We start from the raw sequence: 23,228 nt of genomic DNA, 5'->3' as shown, positions 1-23,228 counted from the left end.
TTCTGGTCAGTCTGTGCCTGTGCAACTTATTGAAAGCCATGAGGTTTCACAGGTGTCTCTGAACATCTAATTTAGCCTGCAGACATCTTATGATGGGTGATTGTGTATGAGGAGAAAAGAACCCAGCTTGATTCTCAGATCCCAGGAGGAGTCTGTGGGGCTGGGACTAGCAAAAATACCTTTTGGACTTGTAAATGGAGCACACCTGGTCTGGAATTAGAGACCCATTAAACAGGGGACCACAGGAGGCCATTGGTACTAACACACTTTTCAGAATGGATCTGCCTTTTAGAAAATGAAGCAAAACTAACAAAGGGCTCAGTCTTAGGACTGAGCGCTGCCAACTTCCATTTGCTGACCGTGCTGCTGCTGTTGTGACCCAGTAGCTGTATATTTCATCTCACAAGTTTTCATTACTTTGTTCCGCTCCCTGTATCTCTTGTCTCAGGACAGTTTGATTCTGTAGTGTAATAAACCAAGTGCAAGGATGAAACTAGCCTTCATGTAGGGGTTTGGGTACCGAGGGCCCAACTCCAAATTTCTCACTCAGGCAGAACTCATGACATTAGTGAGATCTGTTGTCTGAGTAAGGACTTCTGGCTTTGGCTCTGAGAGTTAGAATAATCAGTTCTCTTTTATTTCAATGTGCAGTCGAGATCAGACAAGTGACTGACTGTCAATGGCTAGTGGCCCTTGCTTGTGGGGGAAGGGGGAAGGGTGATCATTTCTCAACATGAACATTTTAATCCAAATTTTTTTTACTTTTTGTAAAGTGAGATGGGAGTCACATTTTAGCTCTCTCCCCCTCCTCAGCATGCTTCTAGCTATCTCAGGAACTTCTGTGCCCCTATCACCATAGTATCTGGGCACTGCACAATCACTAATGTATTTTATGCCTCACAACACCCCTGTGAGGTAGGGAAGTACTATTCTACTGAGGCACGGAGTGACTTACCCAAAGTCACACAGGAAGTCTGACAGAGCGGAGAATTGAACCTGTCTCTAAGCCAGCATCCTAAACATTGGATCATCCTTCCTCTCTGGTTCTCATCTGGCTAGAGCTGCAACGTGTTACCCTCTTTTCTGATGGCTGTGAGATGTCTCGATTGCTTTATAACATAAAAACCAGACTTTCTTTTAGCTTCAATCAATAACTTTCGCTGCCCTTCTCTCAATTAACAGAACAAGAGAGACCACCCTCCGAGGGAAAAGAAGGATCCCTCTGACATGCCAAGGCGACACAAGGACAGAGGGGTGGACTTTTACTTCTCTCGCAACAAAGATTTATCGTGAAGGCAGTCCCTGCACTTCTGGAGAAGTGCCTGATGTGCCTGCCTGTTGAGAACTCCAACTGACAGTGGTTACTATTTATAGCCAGTTTCTCTCTCATTAATATCTAAGCAAACCAAAGGTGACATCCTAGACACATTGAAGTCAATGGAGTTTAGCCATTGACTTCAACTGGATCAAGATTTTTGACCTCTAATCTTTAGGAAATGGTTCTCTATGAGCCAGCTGATTGGGATTCCGAAGGGAGCTGAAGTTCTTGGTCCTTTGTACTTTTAAGAATCCCATGACACCTTTAACAAGAACATAGGTGTTAACCTTATATTCTGGCCAAATTCGAGTGGGTGGAAATCACACCTCCGAGATGCCCTTCAAAAATCAACTGGATGTACTAAGGCCAGATTCTCAGCTGGTGTAAATCAGCATAATTCTATTGAAATCAGTTAAGCTATACTGATTTACACCAGCTGATGATCTGACTTGGTATTCTTCACTTCCTGCTTTAAACTGTTGCTGTGAGCTGTTAAGCAGCTAATGTGTTCCATCCCAGAGATGGGCCATGAGTGACTTGATACACTAATTATATATCGGGATCACTTAAGTTTGTAAAGGGCTTTTAGTTGAAAGGGGCGTCATAAGTAGTAATTACTAACCATAACGGTAGGGTCATCTTGTTATTGTCAACTGGTCAGACTGCTTTTCCAGTGCCTTTGCTTTGTACTGGGGCTTATAGTTATTGTAGCCAGATTTCTACCTCGTATTACAGACTGGAGAAGGTGTTCACTTTTTTATATATTGGAAATATGTATACTGAACGTGCTTATGCTAACGTGCCTTAGGGTGTAGAACTTAAAAACATTGATCCATAATACAACTTAAACCTTTGCATTGGAATGTTTTTATTTTCCTGATTTCCACTCTTCTGATAGAGCTCCGAAGGCAGAATGACTGATCTGAGGTGCCAGAATCCTGTTCTCTTTGACTGTATCCTCCATAGTGCTTTAGAAAAAATAGGTTCACCATGGAATCTGATGTGGGGTCAGTGGGGTAGTTTTGTTTGCCTGTGGCACCAGCCTGAAAGTTTGATGGCATATACAGCCCGCAGATCAGTTTCAAAACATTGCTCTGTGCTCAGTAACGGCACCCAGTCCTATTCTGGGTCCATTTTAAACTTCCAGTTCTTGTCCAAAATGTCTTAAATGGTTTGACTTGGTTGCTTTAGAGCAGTGGCTCTCAACCTTTCCAGACTACTGTACCCCTTTCAGGAGCCTGATTTGTCTTGCCTACCTCCACATTTCACCTCACTTAAAAACTACTTGCTTACAAAAGCGCACATAAAAATACAAAATTGTTACAGCCCACTCTTGCTGAACAATTGCTGACTTTCTCACTTATAACCATATAATTATAAAATAAATCAACTGGAATATCAATATTGTACTTTTCCTTTCTTCCAGTCAAGTTCCTCGCCTCCCTCTCCTGCAGCCAAATGCTCTGGAGTGGAGTCCCCTCTGCTACAGCCATTTAGCATCCACAAAAAAAGGAAGCAGAGCAGCCTAAATCTGATTTAACAGGTGAGTGCTGAGGATTTCTGAGGTCATGTGATGTCAGTGACATCACCACTTACAGCCTGGAGGAGACCATGTGGGGCAGACCACCTGCAGCGTGGTCTCCCATAGATGCAGCTCAGGTAAGGGAGGGTGGAAGAATGAAAGATGGTTATTGCTAGGCTCTTGGCTATGGCTACGACCATCCTTTAGGGTGTTGGGAGTGAGTAGCTGGGTGAACTTGACCATCACCCTGCTTCAGGTAGCTAAGGAAACAGGGGTCAGCCAGTGTTGCTGTGCCTCTGGTTAGGAGCAGGCCCAGGCACAGCCGTTCCTTGTGGGGCTGCCCTCTCCCCATGGAGCAGGGGTGTCTAACCGTGGGCTATGCTAGAGCAGGGTGCAGCTGATGGTCTGAGCTTTCTGAACTGAGCCCTCTTCTAGATGGGGTGTGCCCTGTACAAAAATCCTTTCTATGCTGGCAGCTACTGGGCTGCAGCCTGGTTTGGGCCTCCCTCATTCTCAGCCCTCAGCAGGCTGGTCTCGGGGCAAGGAAGGAAATCTCTGCGCTCCACAGCTTCAGAGAGAGAGAGAGAGAGAGTGTGTGTGTGTGTGTGCGTGCACGTGGGTGGCAGGTTTGTAGAAATTTTGGTGGTGCCCAGAACCCACCCCCCCAACTCCGCCCCCCACCTGCCTAAGGCTCTGGGAGGGAGTTTGCGTGGGGGAGGAGGTCTGGGGTGCAGGTCCTGGGCTGGGGATTAGGGTGCAGGAGAGGTGCAGGGTGCAGGCTCTGGGAGGGAGTTTGGGGGTAGGAGGGGGTGCAGAGGGAGGGCTCTGGCTGAGGATGAGGGGTTCATGATGGAGGAGGGGGCTCAGGGCTGGGGCAGAGGATTAGGGTGTGGGGGGATGAGGGCTCTGGCTGGGGATGAGGGGTACATGATGCAGGAGGCGGCTCAGAGCTGGGGCAGAGGATTAGGGTGCGAGGGGATGAGGGGTTTGAGGCATTGGAGAGGCTCAGGACTAGGGCAGAAGGGTAAGGGCAGCCTGCCCGGCTATTAGCAGAGGTGGGCACTCGGACCCTGGGGCAGCAGACAGCAGTTGATGCTGGGAGCAGAGTGTAGTGTAGTAGGACACCACTCCGCGTAGGAATGTGCTACACCGGCAGCACAAGCAGGCACGGGAGAGGCGTGCACCCCTTTCTTTCAGGCAGGGACGTGGCAGGGCAGGGGGGAAGACGTGCGGGGGTGGCAGGCGAGGGCCGGGGGAGAGACCCAGCTCCAAATACTGGTGGAGCAGGGCCCCTAGCCCTGAATATTCCTGGAGCCCGGGCACCACAAAAGAAGATAACGTGTGTGTGCGCGCACGTGCGTGTGTGCTTCCTGCCACCTGAACCAAGGGCTCTGCTGTGATGGGCACAGCCACCCAATCAGGGCATTGTTGGTGGGACCTTCCACCCAGACATCTCTGTGGGGATGGCAAGGGAGCCCATTACTGAGGTGATGGCATCAGGGGAAGGCAAATGTGGGGTGTGTGAGAGTAGGAGCAGAAACAAGCTAACCTGAAGTAGTCGACGGGGGGCAGAGCCTTCAACTGCCTTATGTATAGATGTCCCCTACTAAAACCAGGACTCCAAGCAGGAGCCTGTTGGTTTGGGATGAGCAGGAGATGCTGGTTCAATTCCCAGCTCCACCCCAGCCTTCCTATGGGATTTTGGGTAAGTCCCTCCGTCTCTGGGGCATGGGGCTAATAATGCTTCTTTTCTCCCACCACCTGCCTGAGCTCGCTCGCTCTCTGTGTTCATGCAGTCAGGGGCGGCAGGTTATATGGGCTCGTGGTGCCCAAGCACCAGGAATATTCAAGGCTGAGGGCTGTGCTCCACCAATATTTGGAGCTGGGTTTCTCCCAGGGCCCCCACTTCCCCTGCAGTACCCAGCCGAATGGGAGCCTCAGCTTGGTCCCCAATACAAATTAGCTTGATCCCAATAGAAATAATGCCATCAAAGCATCCCTCCCCAGTTGTGGCCTTGGTGGTGTTCAGATTGCATCCCTCTTGGGCTGGGGCATGGGAAATGCAGGCTCTGAATGCAAGGATGGGGGTGTCTGTCCATGGAGGTGGGGGTAGAGAAGTGGGTTCAGGGGATGAGTAGAGGGGTCACCAGCTGCTCCCTGAAAGGTGAGGGGAAAGGACTGTGTGGGTGTCTGCTCCCAGGCCAGGGCAATAGGGGTGTCTGGCCTGTGTAGGCCAGTGGAGAGCCAGCCCGTCAGGTTTTGTGGGGAAAGGGGAAGAAGTTAGAAGAATGCCCTCTCCTGGGAGGGTGGGGGCCCTGACCCCCTCCCACACTGAGAAATAGGTGTCTGTCCGTTTGCTCCCAGGGAAAGGGCATGGGGGACTGGCTGGCTGCTATGGGGTCGTCTGTCCATCTGTCCCCAGGGCTGGCTGCCAGGGGATTCTGTCCGTCTGTCCCCAGGGCTGTGGGGGTGGCTGGCTGCTATTGGGTCCTGTCTGTCCCCGGGAATGTGGGGGTGACTGGCTGTCGGGGGTCTGGTCTGTCTGTCCCTGGGATTGTGGGGGTGGCTGGCTGCTGGGGGTCCTGAATGTTCCCAGGAGGGTGGGGGTGGCTGGGTGCTATGGGGTCCCCGGGACTGTGGGGGTGGCTGTCTGTCTGGGGGGATCCCATCTGTCTGTCCCTGGGACTGTGGGGGTGGCTGGCTGCTGGGGGGGGATCCGGTCTGTCTGCCCCTGGGAGTAGGTGGGGTGGCTGTCGGGGGTCCCGTCTGTCTGCCCCCGGGAGTCGGGGGGTGGCTGTCGGGGGGGATCCCATCTGTCTGTCCCCGGGACTGTGGGGGGGGTGGCTGTCGGGGGGGGGATCCCGTCTGTCTGCCCCCGGGACTGTGGGGGGGTGGCTGTCGGGGGGGGGATCCCGTCTGTCTGTCCCCGGGAGTCGCGGGGTGGCTGTCGGGGGTCCCGTCTGTCCCGGGCCGTGTCTGTCGCTCCGGGCGCGGGGCTGCTGTCCGGCCCTTCTCGCCCGCCGGGGAGGCCTGGCCGGGCAGCGGGGCGCAGCCGGGGGCGGGGTGGGAAGCGAAAGCCGCTGGGATCCGGGGCGGGAGCGGGAAGTTGCGAAAGCGGCAGGCGGCGGATCGCGAACCATGGCCGCGGCCACCACCGGCTCCGGCTCCCCCGGGCCCGGCTCCCCGGCGCCCCCCGACCTGGAGGCGGTGCCGCTGGTGGCGCTGAACTTCGCGGTGCGGCGGCGGCTCGGGCTCTACCTCAACCCGCGCGCCCCGGTGGCCGCCGACTGGACGGCGCTGGCCGAGGAGCTGGGCTACGAGTACCTGGAGATCAAGCACCTGGAGGCGCAGCCCGACCCCACCGCCCGCCTGCTGGAGGACTGGCAGGGCCGCTGCCCCGGCGGCGCCACCGTGGGCCGCCTGCTGGCGCTGCTGCGGGCCCTGGGCCGCCACGACGTCCTGGCCGACCTGGGCGCCCGCATCGGTGAGAGCCGGGAACTGGGGCCGGGCCCCGCTCGCTAGGCCCCGGCGCTTCCTCCGGGGTCCGGCTCCTCCTCTGCGCCCCCTTATTGCAGCCCCCCCCAGCTGAGCCGAGCCCGGCGCCAGCCCCCCAACTGCTGCCTGGCCAGGGGGCGCCCGCAGCCCCTCGTGTGTCCGGCTCTGCCCGGCTCCTCCCCTGCGCCCCTTATTGCCACCACCCCCCCATGCTGCCCCCGAGCCGAGCCCGGCGCCAGCCCCCCAACTGCTGCCTGGCCAGGGGGCGCCCGCAGCCCCTCGTGTGTCCGGCTCTGCCCGGCTCCTCCCCTGCGCCCCTTATTGCCACCACCCCCCCATGCTGCCCCTGAGCCGAGCCCGGCGCCAGCCCCCCAGCCGCTGCCTGGCCAGGGGGTACCTGCGGCCCTTCCTGTGTCCGTCTCCGCCCTGCTCCTCCCCGCTGCCCCCCGAGCCGAGCCCGGCTCCAGCCCCCCAACTGCTGCCTGGCCAGGGGGCGCCCGCAGCCCCTCGTGTGTCCAGCTCTGCCCCTAGATGCGGGGCAGACTCGGGTATGGTCCCCCCTGTTTGACAGCTGCTCTAGGCCCCTGGTGCTGGACTCCTCCCCGGGCCTGGCGGGTCGCTGTACGAGCTTGGGTGGCTTGTAAGTTGGGTGACCAGACAGCAAATGTGAAAAATCGGGACAGGGGTGGGGGGTAATAGCCTAGAACCTATATAAGAAAAAGACCCAAAATCGGGACTGCCCCTATAAAATTGGGACATCTGGTCACCCTACTTGTAAAAGAGGAGAGTGGCTTTTGGCACAGCCCTTGGAGGGCAGAGGCCGTGCGCTTTGATGGGGCACAGTTCAGACTGATCGCTGGATGACAGTTTAAATAGGTTCTGGTTACATTATAGGATACCTGCTTCATGGGCTGTACAGAAACAAAAGCACCCTGGAAGCAATTATAATGCACCCCTCTCCCCCCTAGAGAACAACTGAATAGTTTAGTTTCTCTTGGGGCTGGGGCAGGATCTGTTCAATCTGCAGAGACAACTGGAAAAAGAAAGTTCTGCGCGTTTTGGGTTGGTTTTCCCCCTGAAATCCAGCATTAGTCAGTGTTAAATCTCTGATGTAAGCATGGCTAGGTTTTGAGTGTGAACTGCTCATCTGAGGTGAGTTTAGTTTCGCAGTTCTTGGTGGCTGACTTTCTTTATAGCCTTGTCATCGTTTTGAGATTTGCTAGTTAATTTCAAAGCCTGATAGGTTTAAGAGTCACTGTCAGCTTGTTTAGGTCCTGAAATTTAACTTGGTTTGAGAAGGCTAAAGCCTATGTGGCATCTGTAGAGAATTATAAAGAATACAGGGATACGGCAAAATACAGGGATACCATCATTTGAGTGGTATGCTTTTTGTTTTGCTTGTTGCCGTTCTACTCTGAAAACTGATATTGCAGCGTTACGTATTCATTGTGCTTCTCTGATCTTTTTCATAGCAAACTTGCTCAGTTTTCAATGGGAAAGAGAGAGCCTCATATTTTTGCTATTTACCAGCCCTGCAAATTCACCCTCCATCCTTTTTGTCTTGCGTGTGATCTCCAGTGATATAAATCCTGCAGGTCAAACGATGCCTTTGGCAACATTAGTCATGAGATGGTTTGCCCAGGTATCATGGAGGGCATGACCTGAAGGTAATGGGGTTGGACTGAGGGTCTGATTTGGCTAGCAGAACCTTTGTTTCTGGTGATGATCCATGGGATGTAGCCCAGCTTGACTGTCAGGCCTGGTCTACACGGGGTGGGCGGTGGGAGTCGATCTGAGATATGCAACTTCAGCTACGAGAATAGCATAGCTGAAGTCGATGTATCTTAGATCGACTTAGAATCACTTACTTCGCGTCCTCATGGTGCGGGATCGACGGCCGCCGCTCCCCCATCGACTTTGCTTCCGCCTCTTGCCGAGCTGGAGTTCAGCAGTCGACAGGAGAGCGACCAGGGTTCGATTTATTGCGTCTACACTACATGCGATAAATCGATCTCCGATCGATCGCTGCCCGCCAATCCGACAGGTAGTGTAGATGTACCCTCAGAGCCCAGCCTGAGTTTGTGGACCTGGCAGTTGTGTGAGGTGGGAATTATTTTCAAACTGAGCAAACCTCAGGAGTCAGTGAGAAATAATAAATATGGAACCCCACAGAGCCATTTTTACAAAACATTATTTAAGATAGAACCACGCTTTACGGGAACCCAAATGGCACTACCTGGAAATGAAGTTTTATCACCTAAATATTTCTGAGGTCACTTGACTCACAAGTAATGTTTGACACTGCGTGTCTACAAGCTGTACATTTGCTGGGTTACTGGTGGGGAAGTGAGAGATCTCACTTCCTGTTATTTGCTGATGAGAAATCAAGATGGAGAATTTCACCGCTGCATCTTGCAAAACACCGAATAGATAAACCAGTGATCTAGTGTAGAGATTCTCACGGGTAGAGATTCCCACTGGGTCCCTCCTACTTACACATGTATTTTGAGGAACTTCTGCTGCTTTTTTTTTTTTTAAGGGACCTGTTATCAGTGTTATGCCTCATGCTTCAGTCTGGTTTTTTTCCCCTTTCTTTGAGGTCCATAACAAGCAGCAGAGACTTCTGGCTGGGTGAGAAGGTTTAAACTTACAACCCAAATGAAGCTAGCTGCACTTCAGATGCTCTTCATTCTGGCACTGGTGCTCTTAATTCAGGAGCTGACTTGTCAGTTCTTATTGCCACAGTAACACCTACAGTTTTGTTCAGGAAGAGGCACCGAGTCTGAATCCCTTTCAAAAGGGAATAAAGAACCAAATGGTTTTAACTGGGAGGGACCTGAAAGTTGAGGAGGCTGCCAGCTGAGAGTCACATTGAGAAGTTTGCCTGGAGACTATAGCCTGGGTCTGATCCTGTGCTACTTACTGAGCACTCTAAACTCTCATGAAGGGAGATGATTGCCCTCAGGATCAGGTCCCTAACATGCATTTAAAAAATGGAGGATTGCAGCCACCCATATAGTTGGTACTGTAATTTGGGCTTTAAGCAGTGCTGCTTCTTGAGCCGAGTGGCCTGGTTGTGTTATATGTTGGGACTTAAGACTCTTTGTGAGGCACCTTTCCTATTACAGCACATAATTGATCCATAGCTAAGTCCCTTTGTTTTCAGTTTAAACTGATTTTTACTGAAAAATCACGGGCTTTAGAAAAAGTATTAGTCATTTTTATCTGATTTTCACCCTACTGTTGTATCATTCAAATATATTTAAAAAGCTTGTTTTATTAGGAAAATACAATACATTCCATGAGATCTATGTATTGCGATCACACAGTCTGTGTATATGCAAAGCTGCCCGTTGAAATAAGGCTTATATACTAGTCTTGAAAAGACAGATTATAAACCAACAGGCACGCACGCACGCTCTGAAGTGTGCGCGCATCTGAATGTACTGATGAATCTCACGCCCACCACATACACATTTCATGCTGTTAGTGGATAATGGTTTAAAGATTTGACACACGAAAATGGGAAGAAAAGGAAAATCTCTATCAGAATACGTTTCAGAGCACAAGGAAGTATTCAAAAATAAAAACAGAAAAGGATAAAGTTGAGTGTATGCACTGCAAATGGTGTGGCCCAATTATTAAATGTAAATATTTATAGGCTAGGAGTTCTAAGTCTACACCAGTAAACTGTTTGTTCAAATAAAAAGTTTTATTTGGGACTTACAGATGTATTGTTTTCTTAAACTCAGAAGTGGCATTGTGTTTTGAGTTCTGTTTTAGCTCTGCAGCAAACCATTCATCAGAGCATTACTCTACTGAATACTTTTTTCCTCTGTCCTTCTGTCCACCAAAATAAACCCCAATATTTACCCATAAAATTATTAATAGTTTTTTGCACCAATTTTCACCTGTTTTGTTGTAGTAATAAACACCTATAAATTCCTGGGGGGGAAATAAATCAAAACTGAAGGGCCATATCCAGAGCATAGAATTCCAAAGACTGCATTTGGTCTGTGGCATGCACTTCAGAACCAACCCCTTTCCATGGAGTCGGGGGGCCACTGTTCCATCCCAATCCATTATAGCAACAATATGTATCATCATTCCTAAAGAGGTGGTGTCTAGTTGAGCCTTAATCATAGAATATCGGGGTTGGAAGGGACCTCAGGAGGTCATCTAGTCCAACCCCCTGCTCAAAGCAGGACCAATCCCCAGACAGATTTTTGCCCCTGATCCCTAAATGGCCCCCTCAAGGATTGAGCTCACAACCCTGGGTTTAGCAGGCTAATGCACTGAGCTATCCCTCCCTTTCCAGGGCTGGTGATTCTGCCTCCCTTAGCAGCTTTTTCCATTGTCTGATTGTCCTTAGGGTTGTCAAGCTATTTATTTTGGTGTGTTTGTCCCAGATCTTCCCTGCAAAAGCCCATTACTTTTTGTTGCTTTCTTGCTGACTAGTGGCAAAAACTGATACTTGTCTGCTTAATAATTCATCTCCTTCGGTTGTCTTTTTTTCCCCTACCTGGAACATGCCCAGTTCGTCTACCCTTTCCTCGCAGGACTTATTTGTTTATACTTTTTGCTGCACTCCTTCACCTTCCCTTATGCAGGCCGTAATTCATTTCAAGATCAGAGCAATGTCATATGCCTTATATTGAGGTTATCTGCATAGACTGTATGGGGAATGGAATGCAGCCATTTCAGTCTGTGGGCTTCGGGCAGCCTCATCTAGTTGGTTTTGTTCTTATTCTTTCAGAGCCCTTGATGGTCACTTTGTGCCCTAATTCACACATGACTCAAAGCAGAACTCTCTCAACATTTCCTAGTATGGAGACTGACCCATGCAAAACTACCCGAAACCATTAATCAGCCCAGGTTGACTGGAAAACCTCATCTCAATTTCAGTGAAATTGGCCTCAGTTTTGTATTTGTAACAAAGCGATGTGGGTTTTACCACGGCTGGGGTGTCATTCTGAAAGTTTTGCCTCAGGCGGAAGCTTTCACTCCTGGAGATGGATGGGCAAAAGGATTAGCGCATGTTTGCGTCATTAATGGAATCATCTGAAGTGCTCAATAAGCGGGCATGGCCCTGAACAGACTAATGAGGAGAGAGCACTTGTTTTCATGAACATGGTGTCAGAGCCTTGAATTAAATTCTGATGACCAGGAAACCAGTCTAGAGAAATTCAGATCAGGCCTCTCACTGTCTATTCCATTTATATAATGTGGGGGGAAAACATATTTTTTAAAATGTTTGTTTGCCATCTCATGCACCCAAAGGGCTTGTTTTCATCCAGTCCCTGGTACTTCCCCGCTAAGCTCTCTGAATAGCTCTGATTTTTACTCTTGGTCTCTTTTGTTGTTTTTCTTTACCCAGCTATTATTTTAAAATATGTAATTACTTCCAGTAGATTCCCTTTCCTGCTATTTCCAGTCCCTCGGCGATTGTTCTCATCACAAAGACCAGCCTGTGCAACACACCAGCACAGCTAAGGTCCCAAGGGTTTTTTGTAACCCTCCAGTGAAAGGGTTGCATGATGTCTGATTAAAAATTATACATTAAAAAATAACACACAACAATATTTCAGATCAATTTGCTTTTCTCCATTTGTGCTTTTTGTTTGCATTTTGCACTTCCACTTGGGAAGTGGAAAAAACACTAGTCAGTTTTAGGGGTGTTGGTTTTTTTTCTAATAGTTTCAGATCTGTTTTTACTCACTGGGTCTCATGCACTAGTACAATGCTGCAATGGGTTGTATACACTACAGGGGAATTTAAAAAAACAAACAGTTACTATTTTCATTTAGATTGTTTCAAAAATAAAGTGAATGAACATATTTCTACTTGTAACAAACCTATATCCACACAGGATTTCATGGGAACTTCATAGCAGCAGTGGATCAGAGTCCATAAGAACATAAGAATGGCCGCACCGGGTCAGACCAAAGGTCCATCTAGCCCAGTATCTGTCTACCGACAGTGGCCAATGCCAGGTGCCCCAGAGGGAGTGAACCTAACAGGCAATGATCAAGTGATCTCTCTCCTGCCATCCATCTCCATCCTCTGACGAACAGAGGCTAGGGACACCATTCTTACCCATTCTGGCTAATAGCCATTTATGGACTTAGCCACCATGAATTTATCCAGTCCCCTTTTAAACATTGTTATAGTCCTAGCCTTCACAACCTCCTCAGGTAAGGAGTTCCACAAGTTGACTGTGTGCTGCGTGAAGAAGAACTTCCTTTTATTTGTTTTAAACCTGCTGCCTATTAATTTCATTTGGTGACCCCTAGTTCTTGTATTATGGGAATAAGTAAATAACTTTTCCTTATCCACTTTCTCAACATCACTCATGATTTTATATACCACTATCATGTCCCCCCTTAGTCTTCTCTTTTCCAAGCTGAAGAGTCCTAGCCTCTTTAATCTTTCCTCGTATGGGACCCTCTCTAAACCCCTAATCATTTTAGTTGCCCTTTTCTGAACCTTTTCTAGTGCTAGAACATCTTTTTTGAGGTGAGGAGACCACATCTGTACACAGTATTCGAGATGTGGGCGTACCATGGATTTATATAAGGGCAATAATATATTCTCAGTCTTATTCTCTATCCCCTTTTTAATGATTCCTAACATCCTGTTTGCTTTTTTGACCGCCTCTGCACACTGCGTGGACATCTTCAGAGAACTATCCACAATGACGCCAAGATCTTTTTCCTGACTCGTTGTAGCTAAATTAGCCCGCATCATATTGTATGTATAGTTGGGGTTATTTTTTCCAATGTGCATTACTTTACATTTATCCACATTAAATTTCATTTGCCATTTTGTTGCCCAATCACTTAGTTTTGTGAGATCTTTTTGAAGTTCTTCACAATCTGCTTTGGTCTTAACTATCTTGAGTAGTTTAGTATCATCTGCAAACTTTGCCACCTCACTGTTTACCCCTTTCTCCAGATCATTTATGAATAAATTGAATAGGATTGGTCCGAGGACTGACCCTTGGGGAACACCACTAGTTACTCCTCTCCATTCTGAGAATTTACCATTAATTCCTACCCTTTGTTCCCAGTCCTTTAACCAGTTCTCAATCCATGAAAGGACCTTCCCTTTTATCCCATGACAGCTTAATTTACGTAAGAGCCTTTGGTGAGGGACCTTGTCAAAGGCTTTCTGGAAATCTAAGTACACTATGTCCACCGGATCCCCCTTGTCCACATGTTTGTTGACCCCTTCAAAGAACTCTAATAGATTAGTAAGACACGATTTCCCTTTACAGAAACCATGTTGACTATTGCTCAAGAGTTTATGTTTTTCTATGTCCAGATCTTCCTGCTCTAGAAGAACATGCTACCACAACTTGAGCTAAGGGAGATTCTCCACTGCCAGTTAGGGCTGGTCCACACTAAGAAGCGGGGTCGAACTAGGGTATGCAAGTTCAGCTACGTGAATAGCGTAGCTGAATTCGAAGTACCCTAGTTCGAACTACTCACCCGTCCAGACGCCGCGGAATCGAAGTCCGCGGCTCCAAGGTCGACTCCGCCACCGCCGTTTGCAGTGGTGGAGTACCGGAGTCGACCGCGACGCTTCCAGAGTTCGAACTATCGCGTCCAGATTAGACGCGATAGTTCGAACTCCGAGAAGTCGAACTCACCGCGTCGACCCGGCTGGTAAGTGTAGACTAGCCCTTAGTGTAATCAGCCCTATTCTGCTGTGGGTTTATCTAGATTCTTGTATAGCCTTCCTCACTGTAGTATCTGAATGTCTGGTTCTGCAACTGATCATCAATTCTGATTCCATTTTATAGAAGGATGGTTTAGACCCGTGGTTCTCAAACTTTTTTTTTGCGGACCACTTGAAAATTGCTGAGGGTCTCGGCGGACCACTTAATGAGCTTTCCAAATGTTGAGTGTACTGTTAGCTAACTATTGTAAAGTGCTTTGGATAAAAGTGCTATATATATATAAAAATAATAATTAACAATTTTATTTGTTCTACAAATAAAAACACACAACTCATATATTTTAATATCAGTTGTCTTACTTTTCTAATGGGATGGATGTGCCCTCTCTCCCCCGCCATGGCAGCCCCCGAGCTGGGGATGGGAAGGAAGGTGCGGGGGCTCTTCCCCGGCCACACCAGCCACAGAGCTGGGGCTGGGAAGGAAGGGGTGGGGGCTCTTCCCCCACCACACCAGCCACAGAGCTGGGAAGGAGAGGGGTCTCTCCCCCGCCACACCAGCCACAGAGCTGAGGCTGGGAAGGAGGTCCGGCAGCTGCAGCCCTGGAGCTGCGGAAAGACGCCTCTTTCTCTGGCCGCCGCAACACTGCAAGTCCCAAATTCCCCCCACCCCCTCTTCTCACCCCACTGCCCCCTCCCACCTACCCCCTATTTCCCCCCAAGGCCACCACCTCACCTTACATGTGCATCTTCTCCAGGGTTCAGGCACCTAATTAGAGCACGGCTCCACTAATTAGGTGGGTGACCCTTCATTGTCTTGTGTGTGGCCGCCCAGGCGTGCACCCTAGAGGGAACTATCCAAGGACCACCTGAATGGAGCTTGTGGACCACTGTTTGAGAACCTCTGATTTAGATAAATCCTGCATCTGGACAGAGGGTTAGACTAGATAACCCTTGTGGTCCCTTCTAACCCTATGATCCTTAGCTAGTGGTATACACGTGCTAGTCCAGTGGTTCTCAAGGGAAGCCTCTGAGTGTGAACCCCCCTTATAAATTAAAAACACTTTTTTTAATATATTTAACACCATTATAAATGCTGGATGTAAAACGGGGTTTGGGGTGGAGGCTGGCAGCTCGTGACTCCCCATGTAATAACCTCGCGACTCCCTGAGAGGTCCCGACTCCCAGTTTGAGAACCGTTGTGTTAGTCAGTTCATTACATTTATTATTATTAGATTTTTATGAAGACTTCAAAAACCAAAACAAAACCCTCAAGCTTCTCAGCCCCTAGATTTTGGCCCCAAACTACCTGATGGTGTTTCGTTAGGGACTCAAAATGAGCAACAATGAAAGGAGAACACGGAGATGTTAAAACCTATGGAGTCACTGCCCTGGTGATATTTGCATACATTGTATGTGCTGTTCAGTAAGAATAACAACACCTAAATAACACCTTTTGTCCAGTCTCTCAGGGCATCCTATACACAACTAACACTCCGACATTAATTCACCTTAACGTTGTAAATCCCTTTAACTTTCACGTCAGAACGTTGCTGAAGGACTAGGGTGCTTTTTATATTTTGGTTAGTTACCTGTAAGCAAGTTCCTCTGTTTATTGAACCTCAGCAGCATGATCAGCATCAAATGAACCTTTTGTGTCTCTTGCAGAGGAGGACTGTAAGAAGTACCTACAGAGGAAAGAGCAGCCTGTTCAGGTGCCAGCAGTAGACAGCAGTGTTCGGAAGACATTAGAGATGTCCGGCATCACTACCAGAGATGATCCTTATGGTAAATAGCCATAGATCTACTGATTTAATAGTGGATATACTGTGTTAGGGCTTGCCTTCTATGTAGCAGATCCCTGTGAGAAGTACTGAGATCCAGTCACCTCCCTTCCTATCTGTGTCCTTCCCATAACCTGTGCATCTACATGACATCCTGACCAAGCAAGGAGATAGGATTGAAATACTCACAGTACGGCAAATGTAAATGAGGGTAGAGAGTGGGAGTGCAATAAAGTATGTGGAACTCTGTGCTGCATGATATTGTGCCATCACCACTTTCTATAAAAAGCTTTCATCTTGTCAGAGTTCATTGCATGGATCTACATTTTCATTCATTTGGAAGGAGATCTTTTTAGATGAGTGGGATCACGGAGCTCAGTTTACCAATTTAGGCCCAGAGCCTGGAGACAGAGCCACACAGTTTGAATCCTGTGGGGCTCACCGCAGGTAAAAAGCTTCTGCCTGTGTGGATCTGATTTTAGTATTTGGACCATAGAATGCTAATATTTTCCCTACCCCACTTGTAGGGCCTGATCCTTCACTACATTAATGCAGTTTTATTCTGGCACAACTCTGCTGAAGTCAGTGTTGCCATGCTGATGTAAAACTGGAGCAACACAGTGGGAATCGAGCCAGTAGAGGTTGGACACCCAGTTGTGAAAAATTCTAGCCTTAAAATAAGGCACCTGAATCTGTGGTTGGGCACCAAATAAATAAATAAAGGCCTCAATGAGAGCTGTAGATGGCTAACTCAGTTAGGTCACTTATTCAAGTGTCTAACTTCTGATACCCAAGTTAGAAAATATTGGCCAGTCGTCTACCCACTAGATTTATTTCTCATATAACTCTCTTTGTGGCACATTTGTGTTTCCCAAATCTGAGGGCCTGCCTAATACTCTTGTAAATAGTGAGTGTAGTGATGCCCCTAGGTGAACTGTCTGCAGGGACTGAGACTTAGATTTAGAAGCAGGAGACTCTACTGCCTGAACCAAACAACCAGATTTATTAGCCCAAAGCGGTAGCGGACTCAAGAGTCATAAATCTCTATATGAGGATTAGCCACTAGAGGGGGACAGAGAGCCACACTGTGTTAATGTGGGTTATGTGAGGTTATGAATCAAAGGCTCCAGTACCTGAAAAGCGTGCATTTGTTGTATTCAGTTAATTTAATATCGTCTGCATACAATTCTGAATGGTTCCAGGGAACATACCAGAGCTGTTTGATGCCTTCATCTGTTACTGTCAAAAAGACATTCACTTTGTCCAAGAGATGATCAGAGAGCTGGAGCAAACGGAGTTCAAGCTGAAGCTGTGTGTGTTTGATCGGGATGTCCTGCCAGGATCGTGTGTGTGGTCCATCACTAGCGAGCTTATAGAGAGACGGTGAGTGAATGATGTCTGCGGGGGATGGGGGGAGGGCTGGCTGTAAGGAAAGTATTTGTTAGATTTTTCCAATGTAAGACTTTGGGGAAGCCAAAAGGACCAGATTTTCCCTTTCCTATTGGAGAGCACGCAGGATGGGATAGAGAGGCAGGGATACTCCACAATGAAGTATTTGTGGAGTTTCCTATTTGCCATCTCCTCAAGAAGGAAGGGGTGAGGCGTCCCAAACCTGTGGCTCAAAGGACCCACAAAGAAGACCCCTCCTTATGGTACCACTGGTCTCTGCGCTCGCTTCTGCTGTTTGGATACCCTGTGGTTGCTCAAAGGTAGCTGTGAAGGGGGCCCAGAAGGAGATAAAACAGCTCCCACCCAGCCAGATTTCCACACAGAAATCCAGTAGGTTTTCAAGAGACAGTGCTGTGGAGAGTCACTGTCTCCTTAGAGCCCTTTTCATAGAGGTCAAGGGGGAGTTGTACCACAGAGGGTTAACTCCCCCACCTCCCTCCTTATGCCCAGATGGGAGGAGATCTGTCTGGAGAGAGTGTCAGTGCCTCTGTGTGGGGGAGAATGCACCAGCACTAGTAATCTTTTCTTTATCCAGTTGATTTTTCCACCCAATGGAACATTATGATGTCAATTATCTCTCTGAGCAGCTAACTTGTGCAGAGTGCAAGCACCTTGAGGCAGCCAGGGAATTCATAAGAGAGATCTGTCTTCTGCCCAAGACACTGGTGGTGCAGAGGGGAACTTTTACATGCTCAGTGAAAAAATAAACCACTTCTTAGCTGTCCCAATAGCTATTTGTCTGGATTTCTGAAGGATCCTTTCAGACAGAGGGGGTTGTTATGGTAGCATCCCTAGGCTCCAGCCAGGATCAGGGCCCTATTGTGCAAGGCACTGTACAAATACACAGCAGATGTTGTCTGCTCTGAAGAACTTACCATGTAATGTCAGATGAGTGTGAGTGACGAGTAGAAGGAAGATGAAGCTAACAGTAATGAGGTCTTGTGGTTCTGTAGCTTACTGTTAGCTAATGCACAACTCGATGGTTCTAAATCATTGTGACACTTCTTTTAAAATATACATTAATATCAGTGATACCCACCTGATAGCATAGTATGAGATCATATTGTTAAAGACTGCATCATAATGCATTCGTACAAGGGGGCTGAATTAAGGATGCACAGGTGACCTTAATTGTAGCATTCCTAACTTCTGAGTACTTGACTTTGCAACCTCAATAATGTTCCTTTTACATAAATTTTTGTGTGTTATATATATACAGCTGTAAGTAAAGTATCAAACACTTCAGATTTTATTGACATTAGAGCTGGAACACTGTTGCGGTTGCTTGTTTTCAGCAGAACAGTGCTATAAAATATATATTTTTCCAGCAAGCATGAAAAGCATCTCTCTTTCATTTAATTAATAACCATTTTTTCCCCACTCTCGGTTTAATTCCAGGTGTAGGAAGATGGTGGTGGTTATTTCAGATGATTACCTAGACAGCAATGAATGTGATTTCCAGACCAAATTTGCTCTTAGCCTTTCCCCAGGTAAGAGAATGTAGATGACTCGTTAAGGGTACATTTTCCCATGACAATGTATAGTCAGTGTTCTTAATTATTTGTATTACAGTAGCATCTAAAGGCCCCAGCTGAGATTGGTGCCCATTGAGCAAGGCACTGTACAAATGCATAGTAACGGCTTGGCCACACAGCTGTTGAATCTACACTAGCTTGCTGTGCACTGACTTGCCAGGTGAACCCAGCTACCACACACTAAAAGATCCGTAGGGAGCTTTGCTGTTCTCCCATTTCAAACAGCGCTACATCAAAGTGCACTGTGGATCTTTTACACAGCGGCAGGGTCCATCTGCCGAGTCAGTGCGTAGCAAACTTTTACACAACCGAGTCAGTGCGTAGCAAACTAGTGTGCTGTAGATTCACATCCTGGCTTGCCGCACACTAACTCATCGTGTGGACAGGCCCTAAAAAGGAGACAGTCCCTGCCGAGAATAGCTGGAAAAGACATGGGGGTGGGAAGGGCTGCCGAAGAGTAAAATGATTTGCCAAGGGCAGAGCCAGGAATAGAACCTAGATCTCCTGAATCCTAGCCCAGTGCCGTAGCCACTTAGCATATCTTCTCGTGTGTGGAAAACCTTCCCCATGGCTAGTGCTGGCCCAGTGTTCAGTGCCCTCCACTAAAGGAAAAGAAAGGGATTTCACTCAGACCAAAGGATGTCATTCTTGAGAGCGATTACTGCTTCCTTGAGGGGCAATCAAAAAGGTGGGAGTCTGATCCTACGCAGACACTGGTAGAGTGATTGCTTGCTGCTCTTTAATTACCAGTGGGTGCTGCAACCTACAGTTCTGAGGGAAGTATGTGCATAGAAAAGGAAATGGTAGTAACCTAGGAAGGCCTGAAGATCTGGAGGAAGTGGTTTAGGATCAATCTACCCATTGTTTTTTGGTTACTCGAGTATCTTTTTAGATCCGCAGCTGCGTCTGGATATCCCTACAGCACAGGTTGCCAAGAGTGAATCCTTCCAGTGGCATATGGCCAGGAGGTTGTGGCATGTTGAATAATGAAATGGAGCGTGCTTATCAAATTTGTGATAACGCCAAGTTGGGAGGGGTTGCAAGCACTTAGGGGGACAGGGCTAGAATTCAAAATGATCTTGACTAATTGGAGAGTTGGTCTGAAATCCACAAGATGAAATTCAGTAAAGATAAGTGCAAAGTACTTCACTTAAGAAGGAAAAATCAGATGTGAAGCTACCAAATGAGGAATAACTGGCTAGGAGGGTCATACTACAGAAAAGGGTCTGGGGGTTATAGTGGATCCTATTGAATATAAGTCAGTGTGATGCAGTTGTGAAAAAGGCTAACACCATTCTTGAGTTTATTAACAGAAATGTCGTGTGTAAGACACAGGAGGTAATTGTCTCGCTCTGTTTGGCACTGGTGAGGCCTCAGCTGGAGTACTGTGTCCAGTTCTGGGCGCCACACTGTAAGAAAGGTGTGGACAAAGTGGAAGGGGAGCAACAACAATGACAAAAGGTTTAGAAAACCTGACCAATGAGGAAAGGTTAAAACTCTGGGCATGTTTAGTCTTGAGAAAAGATGAATGAGGGGGGCCTGATGACAGTCTTCAAATATGTTAAGGGGTCTTATAAAAAGGACAGGGATCAATTGTTCTCCATGTCCACTGAAGGAAGGACAAGAAGTAATGGGCTTAATCTACAGCAAGGGAGATTTAGATTAGCTATTAGGAAAAACTGTCTAACTATAAAGGCAGTCAAGCTCTAAAAAAAGGCCTCCAAAGGAGGTTGTGGAATACCCATCATGGGAGGTTTTTAAGAACAGATTAGACAAACACCTGTCAGGGATGGTCTAGGTTTACTTGGCCCTGCCTAAGTGAAGGGGGTTGGACTTGATGGCCTCTCAAGTCCTCTCACTTCCACCCCTACATTCTACGTTCTTTCAGAGATGGACTTCACCACAGTTCTCCATGCCTTCATCACTGGCAGATTGGATGAATCCAGTCTGCTCAGTCGGGGCTGTCCCTGTACTTCTCAAACTTCAGCTGGGGCAGAACGTTGTGCGTCTCGCATGGAACGCAGCACACCTGTGCCCCCGACACTGCACTAGTTGCCAGTTGGGTTTTTTGGTGCAGTTCATGGTACTGACTTATAAAGCCCTTCAAGGTTTGACGTGTGTATGTTGTAAGTGTCACCTGTTAGGGGAGATTTGAGCTGCATGTTCCTGTAGGCGTTTGGCTGGAGGAAAGGGTCTTCGTCTCTGGAATGTGCTGTCCTGGAGCAGGGCCTATTGAGTTACACTGGTGTAGCTGAGATCAGGATCAGGCCTAGGTAGGACCCGTATGTGTGCTGCTGCTTTCACTCTATGGGGGGTGGAGAGAATGGATTTATGGGTACGATGCAACTTTCTTTACCCACATGCCTGTGTGGACTGTTTTTCAGGTGCTCGCCAGAAACGACTGATTCCAGTCAAGTGCAGGTCCATGAAGAACGAGTTTCCAAGCATCTTGAGGTTCATTACAGTCTGTGACTACACTAATCCCTGCACCAAAAAGTGGTTCTGGATAAGACTGGCAAAATCTCTCTTGCTTCCATGAGGCAAAGCTACATGAGCCAGGTTGCCTTTTGATCCAGCACAGCTGTGCCTTCAGGAAAAAAAGAAACTCTAACTTCCAGGTGTCGTTTATACAGTCTTTCAACACGCCAGAACTTTGATCCTTGCAATATTGTGCCTGGGGCCTCCAACAGACACACAGGGGTTACCTGAAGGGGGCGCTTAATTGCATTAAATGGGGAGTTAATTAGAGTACAGCGGCCACAATGCACTTCTCCAGGTGGGTAACTTTCAATGACCAAAGCCACAAACCGTAGATGTTGTACACAAATTTTATGTGGTTTTAAACACCAGTACATGGCTCCCATAATGGTATCTGGGCATTGTCAGGAGAATCGTTTCTCTCTTTAATCCCTGGTGAAATCTGATGGCTGGTTGCTGACCTGTGTGAAATGAGTTCGGGGGTCTCAGTGTTGTTTCTAGTGGACAAATGCCATGAAAATCATTGATACTGGCACCCTGGTTGGTAGAGAGGCCAAGGATTGAACTACCCTTTTGTTCCCTAGAGGCAACCCCTCCAGATCCAGGTTGTAGCACGCTGGAAGGGCAGTTTCCATTGTACCTGCTCTCTAGCTATATGGAGGACTTCAATCTCCAGGACTCTCTTTGTATTTAATGAGCATCAAATTTACTTAAACAATGTTTAAGTATCTAAAAGAAATTAACCGATCTCCCATTATTTTTAGCAATATCTGACTCTTGAGAAATGACTGAAGTGAGTTTATTTTCTGTTTAATATTTTTTTTCTCAATTTTGGTCTTTTAAAACATTTTAGGTCCTAGTCCAACCTGTTCAGAGAGTTAGTTACTCATGTAACTCCTCTGTGGCTGACATCCTCTGAAACAGCCTTCTGACCTTGACCAATGATTGGTTCTTCGTTAAAAGCAAAAGCCATAGAGAAACTCATACTAAATAATGAGGGTACTGCTTGTAGCACTTATGTCTGTCCGTCTGTGCCCATGTCCCATTTAGCTAAGTGATCGCTCTTACATCAGCACTGGGAAATCATAGATCCTATAATGTTTACAACAGATCATTCTCACGTTGATGGCTCAGTCTTGGATTTGTATTGCAGGATTGAACCCTTAACACGCAAGGTGCTGAATACCTTCAGCTTCCATTGACTTGAATGGGAGAATTGAGCTGAGAACTTTCTAGGAGCAGCTGAGAACTTTCTAGGAGTGTAACGGGTCGGACTCACCCCCGCGGCGCCTCCTACTGGTGATTCCGGGAATTAGCTCTAGTCCAGCGCTGGAGCGCCCTCTGCAGGCTGGTGATCCACCTGTTCTCAGGCCCCCATGTCCCTCCCTGGACCCAGTGCCCTTTTACATGGGGTGCTGCCCCCTAGCAGTAACCCCTTTCTCTTAGGTTCTTCCCTCCTCAGGGAACCCTCACCCTCTATCCCCACCTTGCCTCAGTATTGGCTACTGCCAGTCATTGTCTAGCCCCACACTCTGGGGCAGACTGCAGTATCAGCCAACTCATCACTGGCAAGGAGGGTTTGGACCTGCTGCCTTGGCCTACCCCTGGGCTGCCCTCTGCAACCCCCAGTTGCCCTTCGCTAGGCCGCAGCCTGGGGCTTTCTAGGCTGGAGCTCCCCAGCCTCTCCCCAGCCCTGCTTCATCCTAGGTACCTTGCCTATAGCCCCTGCAGCCAGGCCCTTCTTCCTCTTCAGGGAGAGGAAGACTGCCTGGGCGTCTGGCTTCCCTGGCCTTTTTTATAAGGCCTGTGGCTCAGTTTGGGGCGTGGCCCCAGCTGCAGCCACTCCCTCAATCAGCCCAGCTTTTAGAGCAGCAGCTCTCAAGCCCTGCCAGGCCACTTTTAAACCCCTCAGGGCAGGAGCAGGGTCCACCCTGCTACAAGGAGCAGCCCCTAAATCATTTGGTTTCTAA

General features: G+C 48.1%; 2 protein-coding genes across 3 annotated transcripts in view; both read left to right on the top strand.

The window, feature by feature from the left end:
• Positions 1-2,705, top strand: part of LOC123363986 (cryptochrome DASH-like) — a 31,035-nt gene extending 28,330 nt beyond the window's left edge. The window contains exon 14 of the mRNA XM_045005666.1: positions 1,183-2,705. Within this exon, the coding sequence (XP_044861601.1) occupies positions 1,183-1,293 (111 nt within the window). The 3' untranslated portion in view covers positions 1,294-2,705. The remainder of the gene's footprint in view (positions 1-1,182) is intronic.
• Positions 1,333-22,643, top strand: MYD88 (MYD88 innate immune signal transduction adaptor). Of its 2 annotated transcripts, XM_045005668.1 has the most exons (6): positions 1,333-1,360; positions 2,745-2,861; positions 15,681-15,800; positions 16,999-17,179; positions 18,644-18,735; positions 21,165-22,643. In XM_045005668.1, exons 3-6 carry the CDS (start codon positions 15,767-15,769, stop codon positions 21,317-21,319), a joined length of 462 nt encoding a protein of 153 aa, XP_044861603.1. In that variant the 5' UTR covers positions 1,333-1,360; positions 2,745-2,861; positions 15,681-15,766; the 3' UTR covers positions 21,320-22,643. The 2 variants fall into 2 exon arrangements, with proteins under 2 accessions (XP_044861603.1, XP_044861602.1); XM_045005667.1 differs by lacking the exons at positions 1,333-1,360; positions 2,745-2,861 and adding an exon at positions 5,947-6,324.
• The last annotated feature ends 585 nt before the right edge of the window (positions 22,644-23,228 follow it).

The sequence above is a fragment of the Mauremys mutica genome, chromosome 2, assembly GCF_020497125.1.
Source record: "Mauremys mutica isolate MM-2020 ecotype Southern chromosome 2, ASM2049712v1, whole genome shotgun sequence".
NCBI lineage: Eukaryota > Metazoa > Chordata > Testudines > Geoemydidae > Mauremys > Mauremys mutica.
The sequence above is the reverse complement of the archived record's forward strand: the minus strand, read 5'-3'. Positions and strand labels throughout refer to the sequence as shown.